The sequence below is a fragment of the Camellia sinensis genome, chromosome 7 (genome assembly GCF_055761805.1).
Source record: "Camellia sinensis isolate YWXY chromosome 7, ASM5576180v1, whole genome shotgun sequence".
Lineage (NCBI taxonomy): Eukaryota > Viridiplantae > Streptophyta > Magnoliopsida > Ericales > Theaceae > Camellia > Camellia sinensis.
This window is the reverse complement of record NC_138967.1, coordinates 126,282,286-126,292,530: the sequence shown is the minus strand read 5'-3', so window position 1 is coordinate 126,292,530 and position 10,245 is coordinate 126,282,286. Positions and strand designations below refer to the sequence as shown.

The following is a 10,245-nucleotide window of genomic DNA, read 5'->3' as shown; positions in this document are numbered from 1 at the left end:
TCAAGATAAGTATCAAAATCATAAGATTCACTAATCTCTAAAATACAACTTTAAACATTCAAAAAATATAACTGCAAATCGTAAATCAATTAGTCTCTAAAATATGACTCTAGTTTCCACTAATCTCTAAAATACAACTTTAACAACCTCTAAAATATGACTAATCTCTAAAATACTAATCGTATAACTACTAATCTCTAAAATACGACTTTAACAACCTCAAACATACAAACCAAGAAAAGTATCCAAATCATAAGATGTTTTCACAAAGGACAGTCCAGCGCTCAACTTCCACTCCGTGCACCCTCCCAAGAGAGCATCAAAAGCAACTGGAATTCTCCATTGAATTGAAAGAGCGCATTCTCCATTGAAAGAGCTCATTCTCCACTGAAATGAAAGAGCACATAGATATATATACACACACAAACATGTATTCAAAAGATGGAATATAAGTTGTCAATTAACCTAAGCAAGGTCACCAGTGGCATAGCCACAGAATAGCAAATAACCATTTGGCTGGAGAAAGAAAAGTTGAAATCACATTAAGAGATCATAATAGTAATATCAATTACAGATTTTCAAAATTTCATAGTGGCATTTACTAATCATTGCCTTGAGAACTTTTCTGATATTCAGCAACACCAGTGGCATCTTCTCAAGGGACACAGCAAACAACACGAATATCTGCTTAAAAAGTCAGCTAGGTAACAACAAACATTACAGGAAAAGCAAGTAAACTCAAGATCTGAAGCAAATGCTAAATGAAGCACTCCCACAAGAGGAAAGCACTTAGCATCAATAAGTTGAACAAAAGGAGGAAGTTGTCACAGCATACATGTCATACGCTCGTTCTTAGTCTTATGTTTATATAAATAGATATCTCCAACTTCAAAATTATCTACACACAGCTCATCCTCATCACCACTATCATCTCCTACATTCAGAAATGGAGGGAACAGTCACCACTGCATCACCAAAAAGGCACATCTCTCCCTCTCTCTCTCTCTCTCCATTTTATTGTATATGTTGAAAATTTTGAAGTTTGCATGAACCAACCTCTAAGCTCTAACACCTTAGTTTTGTTGTGTGTTTGTTAATTGATTTTCAGGATTGCAGTAGTAACAGGGGGCGGGAAAGGAATTGGATCAGAGATATGTAGACAGTTAGCTTCCAATGAAGTCATGGTGATCTTAACAGCTAGAGATGAGAAGAGGGCTACTGAAGCTGTTGAAAATCTCAAACCTTGTGGGTTATCTGATATTTTTTTTCATCAACTTGATGTTACATACTCTGCTAGTATTGTTTCTTTAGCAGATTACATCAAAAATAAATTCGGAAAGCTTGACATATTGGTAAGATTGGAAGCAAACTAAATTGATTGAAACTAATTTTAATCAATGGTGTATGTGTATCTATTTGTCTAAAATTATCAACGATAAACAACTTACATATAGAAAGTGTGATTTTTAAGGAATGAACAAATTTACCTCCAAGTGAAGATTTCTTGAGATACATAGGTCTGTCTCAAACTTTACAGTGGCTCCTTGTGGCATTTCGGTTTGCACAGCATCCCACAAAGTAGATTATTGATTGATTTCACAACAGATAATTGTAAGAAAAATAAATGAACTCGATTAGAAGATCCTATCATATAAACACTGTCAATAAAATGATAATCTACAAATATTATGCTACTTCCATAATACAATTTGTCAATTTCAACAATAGAAGATATAAAATGCAATTCATATGCCATATTATCTGTTGTTCCTCATTCGCTAATGAGAAAAAGATAATTTGATTTGTTCCAAACTAGATGGAGAGGAGTTTCTCACCAAAACAACAAACAGAACCACATTAAAGATTGCAACCACCCTCCATTTAGTTTTCATGTATTGTGCAACTCCTTCCCTGGGAGCATGATATGCAGGAAAAGCAAAGGGCAATGAGAATTTCATATAACAGAGGTAATAGAGGGAGAAGATGGAAAGTAGTAATGTTTACTTGAAGGAATCACATTTGTACCACAAAGTAGTAATGTTTACACAGCATTGGATATGTCCACAGGTGTAATGAATCCTCAAGAGAACTTGCTTCCATTCATCTCCAATAGGAGCAAAAAGAGTTGAATAACAAAGACAAGTTGACAATGAGGAAGAAAAGACTGATTGCCATGACGGCACAGGAAACTGTAATGCAATGGGTGATCCCAATTGATCATAGCATATAATCCCATGTTGTAAATGTATGGACAATACAATGAGTTTAAAATGAGTTTAAAATGTGTTTAAATTTGATTTGCTTACTTTAAATCTAAACACATTTTAAATTTGATTTGCTTACTTTAAGTGCTAAATCTAAGCCATACAATTTTTCTTCAAAATTCACATGATCGTGTAAATTCTTTTATTTAGACACATAATGTACTTATGTAATCATATTATTCTTAAAAAGTATAGGATATTGTCTCAAGAATACAAAATAACTTCTCTCGAAATGGAGTAGTCCATTCTAACAAATCTTAATGACAAAATAAACTGCCTTTTTTTTTTAAAGCTAGTTTTGAAACACTTATAATGATAAGACATAGATCAAATCCCCAGTCACCAATTCTCTCGTCTTATCATGTTTAGAGAAACTCGTGATGTAGTTGAAATAATTTGAGACATCAGGATAAAGGATAATTGGGATATAATCCGATAGAGCATTATGTGTGAACATAGCAGACCCACTTTGCAATATGCCACTGTAATTTGCTAAAAATAGATGAATAATACGAAATGAATAAACAATAAAGTACTATGTTAATTGGCGTTTGGCAAATGCTTTTTCAATGGCCAAACAGGGGCAGCTAAAAGAGATCCATGTATGTGTGTTATCATTGCTACCACAATTCTCACAACAAAGCAGAGACGGTTGGTAGTTGATTAAGAGGGAGTTAAAGCTTCAAGTCAATTATTGGAATCTCTATATACAAGTCTTAAAGTCAAGCAACTTGCTAAGAGCATCTATGATCTCTATATCTTTCTTGCAAATTAAATTTAATAATACTAACTAAGCAACTAATATCTCCATCAAAATTCAGAACAAAGCAAAATTTAACTAGCAATTGGAAACAATTTCTGTAAGAACAAAGACATTCAAACCATCAAAACATGTTACATAACCAAATCAATAGAAATTTTCATTGAAGAGCTATAAACACAACACAATTCAAAATACCTCATAAGCTCCTGTCTCTATGAATCCTTGATGCTTGAGATCATAAAGTTGAAATGAAACTGTATTTATCAAAAAAAAAGTTGAAAGGAAACTGGAAGGGAGAAAAATTTAGCTTAATTGAATAGAAATCAAATCAAAATCAAAATCAAAACCCTAGAAATCAAAATCAAAACTCTAGAAATCAAATCAAAATCAGAGAGAGATGAGAAAGGAGAAACAAAAGAAAAAAAAAAAGAGCTAATGGATCATTTCCTGCTGGTGCGTTGAATGTAGTCTGGAAAGATTGTTCAATGAATTAAAAGCTTCTTTTATGAATTCATTTGTGCATCTATGGTAATGGAACTCATAAGTATCAATGAAAAGGCGTTAACGGGGGGTTTGGGATGATTATTACCTTGTACCATGTCAAGGGTTGTTTTGTAGCCAATAGTGATCCCTCAGCCCACTCAACAGAGGAACTTCCATCAAGGGTTTGTAGTTTTAAGTTCTCGCCTTTTAGACCAACCAACATAGAAACATCAATCTTAATTTTTATTGCTTGTTTATGGACTATATGAACTTCTTTTCCCATATCATGCTTTATTTTCATCCCGGTATCCCTTTATTATTATTATCTTCTGATAAATTCTGGTATCCCTTTATTATTTTTTCACCACTCGACTTTGAAGGAAACTTACTGGTTTCATCATTGCCTCGGACTTTTACCATTTTGAAATGTAGAGAGTATACTTGGAAACAGAAAATGGAAGCAGAAAACTCATGAAAACAAAAACAAACCTTGTAAGACCACTGTTGCTTTGTCAAGTCTCTTGTCCCCTCATTGAGGCCCTTCAGTGTGACCGGGCCAAGAACCCCCGTGTTCCATGTCTCATAATGCACACCGACATTATGAAATCGATCCAATAGAATTTAGAAAGATTCCATTACTGTCATTAACATCCCAAGAATGTAAACTTTTATCAAAAGGTATGGACTAACCGGAAGGCCAACAGCAACACTTAGTAAAGAAATCTTGTTAATTCTGGCTCTCAACTTCACAGTGCTGCTATATGTCAGTTTTGGATTCTCTAGCGGCCCATACACAGTTCCTGCCATAAACATGTATTAGTAAATCAAGATACAGGTCAAAGCTCATTTCATGAAAGTCTTTTCAATTTTTTGTTAAAATTACTAAATAAGTTCATTTACCTGATAGTTGACCGTTGATGAAAAAGAGCGAGTTTCAATTGTCAAAAAAGCAACAAATGTTGAAAACCACAGTATATATTCATAGCTTTTGCTTAATCTACCTCTAGATTATTGCCAGGCCAAGTCACTGCGGGATACGAGGAAACCAAAGCTGGTTCACATTGCTTGATAGCTTTGTGCAAATTTGTCAAATGCCCCCATTTTGGTTCTCTTAGTAATCCTTCAAGATAACAAATTATTCGTATCATATATACATGCACGATAATCTTACTCATGATCTCACAATATATGCGTGTGTATACACGCATTTTTCTTTGTATTTTTTGTATTTTTGTTTTTGTTTTTGGGTATCATACCATATTCATCAATCGGAGCATCATAGTCGTAGCTAATGGCAATGAAGAGACCAGCAACTGTCCGCCCAAAATTTGTTCCGCCATGGTACTGATACAGAAAAGAAAAGAAAAAAATTCATTGTACATGGGCTGAACTATTTCTATAAATAATATAATTTGGAATGGACTTACCATATAATAATTCATGAGTGAAACATTATTTTGTATAAACCTAGTAACTGAAAATGCCAAGTCTTCAACAGGTCTATAAGGAACTACACCACCAAATTCTGTATACCTGAGAAAAAAACAGAGGAAACAGAGGAATACGAAGAAACAACATAAGAAAGGAATTGAATAAAATTGAAAGAGTGTTGTAATATCTGTGTGATCAAACAATTTAAATTTACAACAACAAAGAAAACTCCCAAAATTAAAATTACTCGTGGCCAAAAATCACAAAATCGAAGCTGGACTTGCACAGTAAGTAATGTTTCTAGTTCGCACTCCAGTTCTTGTAAAAACAACAGTCATGACAATAACATATCAATACCATTGACAATTATGAGGCACCAAAAACCGAAAAGCAAAAAACAGAGAAACAACAAAAATAACAAACTCATTCTTTTGTTTGTTGCCATTCTTGTATAGTCAAAAATTTCTTTGTTGCATATGCCCAAAATTCATTTGTTAAAACAAAAAACGAAAACAAACAAACGAACAAAACAAAACAAAAGGCAGGACACTTTATGCTCTAAATGTCTTAGCACTAGATGCATAGAACAGATGGCATGGAAAAACTACAATATTCATCAACATAATTCATTGTTAAATTAGAAAATTAAAATAAAATTAATTACATAACAACCAGAGTTCTGTTGACATTCTCCAACAAGTATCCCTCAACAACATACCTAAAAGATTTTCTTTTTCTTTTTCTTTTTTTCCTCACAAGCTCTGTAACTTCGGCAACTGTGAAGCCAACTTCCCACTCAAAAGGGAGGCAATCTCTAAAACACAACCAGAGTTCTGTTGACTTGGATATCTATTGATGATATTTTTTTCATCTGAGAAAAAGGAAAAGACAGTGGAGAAGAAAAAGTTGAAGCAACCCGATAATGATCCCCTAAAGGAGTAGAGTCAATGTGCTACGCATTTGAGAGACAAATCAACATACATTAACCCAGAACCTTAAGACACAAACAATCCGAACAGATCCAGCTATGAAATGCATACCAAATACATAAATTATATAAAAATCTCAAAACCCATAAATCTCATAACATCCACCAATAATTGAGTGAAATGAAAGACCAAAAAAATTAAAAACTCATCCAAACAGACGCAAAAACAAGAAAATAAATAAACAAATAAAATAGATGCATCAATCAGAAATGGCAGAAATGAACAATTCAAAATTCAGTGGTAGAGTGAAAATACACTCCTAACCTTGAATGCAGCCGAATCCAGCAGCCATAGAAGAGCATAAACCACTGGCACCTCTGTCAGATCATCACCACAAACTTGTTAGAGAGAGAGCGAGAGAGACAGAGACAGAGACAGAGAAGTGATTAGTGACCGTACCCAAGAAATGGCGAGAAGAAGCAACAAAATCGCATGGAAGATCGGAGTTGGCTAGGGTTTCCAATTGAGAACCGCCCAACTGTGCTTTGATTGGAGGTGGTAACGAACAGTCTAACCCACCGAGTTGGCTCCTAACTTCACCACTGCCACCGTCATCATCATCAACTTCCTCCAATTCTACATCGTTCCCGCCACCGCCACTATCATCATCATCTTCTTCTCCTTCATCGTCTTCTCTTTACCTCTCTGCTTCTCCGAGAGCTTCGAACCTCTGCTTACTCCCATCCATGGCGAAATCAGAGAGAATGAGGGATTGCAGGAGAGAGAGAGAGAGAGAGAGAGAGAGAGAGAGAGAGACAGAGTCTACAAATATAATCAAATTAAAATCCTAAAATAAGAGAGAGAGGTTTCAGTCACGTTTGATTTGGGCAAAAATACAATTCTACAAATATAAACAAATTAAAATCCTAAAGTAACCATATGATTGGGAACCTATGAGAAAAAAAAAAAAGAAAAGAATTGATCATTTAAGTTATAATAGAAGAGAAAAAAAAATAATAATGATTTCTTTTCTTTTTATTTGGATAAGTAAGAAATAAAAGAAATGAAATGATTGTAATTTTTCTCATTTTTATTTGATTAGATTTTATAATAGAAAAGAAAAAAAAATTATTTTATGTTATATTATCAAAATAATCTTTTTATATTTTCAATTATTTTATTTCTTTTACTTTTACAAGGACAAAATTGATATTATAAAAATATAAGAGTCTATTGATTTATTTTCTCTTCCAATCTCTCTATTTTTAGGAAAATTGAAAATAAAAGTTATAAGATAAATGAGTTTGTCTCCGTTTTTCTCTATTTCTTCCAATTTCTCTCCACTTAGGTTATCCAAACAAGTAAGAGAAATACATATCTTTCTATTTTTTTTTTTCCTCTCCAAATCACCCAATCCAAACATAGTGTAAGGATTTTGCTTTTACCTTGATTTAACTTTACCAAATGAAGAAGGAGTTTTCACGGCATCTGTTAACATGCCATTTAAAATAGATATAGACATATGAATAATATTTAAATTCAATTTGAATATGGAAAAAATATATATATTATAGAAAAGTTAGATATAGAAAATTTAGGATAATTATAAATATATTTTTTAAGATTTATTTAAAATATAAATTATTTCTTTTTATTTATTTTATCTTTTGGGTTTGAACCTTTTTATTTGGCTTTAAATATTATTTGACTTGATATTAAATTTTATTTTTTTAATAGAAGTTTTCACGACATGCATTAGCATGTCGTGTGAAATTATGATATATTATGGCATGAAATGTATGTCGTCTTAAATATAAATTTTTCATGACAAATTTTTGTACATCGTGAAAGTTTATATTTTTTATGTCATTTTTTAACATGTCGTAAATACATGAATCAACGACTTATATGGTATATATGCCATTATTGATAAAGCATTAATAGCTCGCAAACAAAAAAATGCCGCAGTATACACTAATTATGACATGCATTTAATACATATCATAAACAGAAAGTCATAAATAGTTAATTTTATATCTAGTTTATTGGAAAAAAAAATAAAAATTTGTCATATCTACCAGAAATTTATAAATATTTAAGAACGTCTAGAATTTTTTATTATTATTCATAATTAACTCCAGAGAATGAAACGGTTTGGGACAAAAGCAGGTATGGATCTAGAATGAGAGCGAGTGTGGCGTAAGTTTTTAAATAAATTTTTTTTTTTTACTTTTTAAATTCAAATAATTTACATATACTTAGTAGGAAAATTATTTTTTAATTTTCTAAAAAAATCCCTAAATTCAAAAAAATATAAAATTTAATATTTTACAATATGAAATGTATGTTGTCTTCAGTACAAATATTTTATAACATATTTTTGTATGCCGTGAAAATATACATTTTTTACGGTATACTTTTACATGCCATAAAAAAAATCAGGTTGCATTTTTTTTTTGGTACAAGTTTTCACGACATTCATTAGCATGTCGTGTAAAGTTATAATATTTTACAGCATGAAATGTATGTCGTCTTAAGTACAAATATTTTACGACACGACATACTTTTGTAAGTCGTAAAAACATATATTTTTTACAGCATATTTTTGCAAGTCATAAATATATGAATTAATGACTTACATGGCATGTATGCTATTATTGACAAAACATTAAAGGCTTGAAAAAAAAATGTCGTAGAATGTACTAATTACGACATGCATTTAATGCATGCCGTAAACGTGATGCCGTAAATTGTTAGTTTGGTTGTAGTGTTGGAAGATCAAAATAAATTGAATATTATAAATCATTCCATGATATTTTCATCTATGTTTATATCCTAATCATGCCTTTGTTGAGTTCAAAATGAGGCTTAAATAGGTACCAAACTAGTGCACCAGAGCAGCAACAGAGTAGCAGAACACTAGAGGCCGAAACTGACTGAAGCCGGACGACCGGGCCGTCGACCTGCTAAGGCAATTTTGGTATTTCTCTTCTACAAGCTAAGGCAGGCTTGGGTCACGCCCCCAAACCGCCCCTAGTAGTTTGGTGCCGTGATGGCCAGTAACCCGAGGTTACCGAAGGCCGACTTACAAAAATCACACACAATCAGAGTATGAAATATGGGGCTTACAAGAGCGGAAGCAAAATATACATATAAAACGGAGTAGTCCATGAGAGCCGTGCATAAGTCCAATGGAATGTCATACATCAAACATCTTTACAAGTCTTACAATTTAGATACAACAAGAATGAGATACAAAACACATCCTGACCAAAAGGCTTCTCAAGCCGACATATGCCAAAACAAACAAAAGAAAACATAAGCCGAGAAGCATGATCTTCAAGATGGTGCAAAAAATGCTAATTCAAAACATGTCGGCAATGCACCCAAAACACATCGGCAGTCACGTCTAGGCCTCAATGCCTTCTTGCTCATCACCTACATATATATATATATATATAGAGAGGGTGAGCTTGGATACTCAGTGAATGATATTAGAAATAAAGGTTTTGCATGATTGATGTCCAGGTTTTCTTACAAAACAATACATAGTATACTTTACAATCAAGGTAAAAGTCAAGTTCATTTGCCGGCTTTCAAGTTCCTTGGATGTTAATAACATCTACTTATTTCAAGGGGTGATGACACATCAAGACAAGAGTGCAGTTGCATTATAGTCCCCTGCAACTAAGGACTTTCAAGACAAGAGTGCTGCGAAAGTTTAGAGTCCTCTAGCACTAAGGACTGTCAAGACAAGAGTGCTGCGAAAGTTTAGAGTCCTCTAGCACTAAGGACTGTCGAGACATGTCATCAAAACAAGATAGTGTTTGATATACAAATAGGGATAATCATTCATGCTAGATCAAATACTTTTCAAGACAAGGCAAAACAAGATTTATCAAAACAAGTGTAACATAGCTTTATTAGAAATACCACTCACATAATTCTTCAAACGTCGGGGTCAAGCAAGGTCCAAGTCCTACAATCACATGGCAAAGCGTACTTGAACATATTCCTCAAAACAAGTCTAACATGCATGCAAATGATTTTGAAAAACATACTGGGCACCAACCAGGTCTAAGCCGAGGTGTGTTTCCGAGGGCCACATGCAAGGAAAAGAGGTCGGGAAACTCTGGGTTTTCCCTCTGTTGATGAATATGAAGAACATGAGTATGAAAACATGGACAATATGAATGTTCGATGATACCAATCTGTCGTCACAAATCTGGGATTTTCATGTTACAAGTTTGAAAACATGGACCTGGGTACCCATAGTTGAAAATCATGCAAGAACAAACACAAAACATGAGTCTAGTCAAAAAGCTTTCGGATCAAAACATGACTTTTCTTGAAGAACACATGAATGCCATTTTCT

The 10,245-nt window shown here is 33.2% G+C and overlaps 1 protein-coding gene across 12 annotated transcripts; it reads right to left on the bottom strand.

Annotated features, from left to right (window-relative positions):
• Positions 1-6,808, bottom strand: LOC114278220 (beta-galactosidase-like). Of its 12 annotated transcripts, XM_082879318.1 has the most exons (12): positions 6,330-6,689; positions 6,195-6,247; positions 5,660-5,812; positions 4,938-5,043; positions 4,767-4,854; positions 4,512-4,630; positions 4,000-4,310; positions 3,617-3,714; positions 3,223-3,281; positions 2,026-2,189; positions 1,488-1,911; positions 1-387 (listed from the first exon to the last, which is right to left on the bottom strand). In XM_082879318.1, exons 8-11 carry the CDS (start codon positions 3,624-3,626, stop codon positions 1,779-1,781), a joined length of 366 nt encoding a protein of 121 aa, XP_082735444.1. In that variant the 5' UTR covers positions 3,627-3,714; positions 4,000-4,310; positions 4,512-4,630; positions 4,767-4,854; positions 4,938-5,043; positions 5,660-5,812; positions 6,195-6,247; positions 6,330-6,689; the 3' UTR covers positions 1-387; positions 1,488-1,778. The 12 variants fall into 12 exon arrangements, with proteins under 12 accessions (XP_082735444.1, XP_082735442.1, XP_082735437.1 ...); XM_082879316.1 differs by lacking the exon at positions 5,660-5,812 and having other exon boundaries at positions 6,330-6,719; XM_082879311.1 differs by lacking the exon at positions 5,660-5,812 and having other exon boundaries at positions 2,026-3,281; positions 6,330-6,719.
• Between the last annotated feature and the right edge of the window lie 3,437 nt (positions 6,809-10,245).

Excerpts from the sequence above, each read along its gene's own strand:
- LOC114278220 (XM_082879313.1), bottom strand. The coding sequence starts at position 6,232 with ATGCTCTTCTATGGCTGCTGGATTCGGCTGCATTCAAG. Across the intron at positions 5,044-6,194 it reads TGGATTCGGCTGCATTCAAG|GTATACAGAATTTGGTGGTG; the intron begins GTTAGGAGTGTA and ends TTTTTTTCTCAG. Across the intron at positions 4,311-4,511 it reads GGCCTGGCAATAATCTAGAG|GAACTGTGTATGGGCCGCTA; the intron begins GTAGATTAAGCA and ends TGTTTATGGCAG.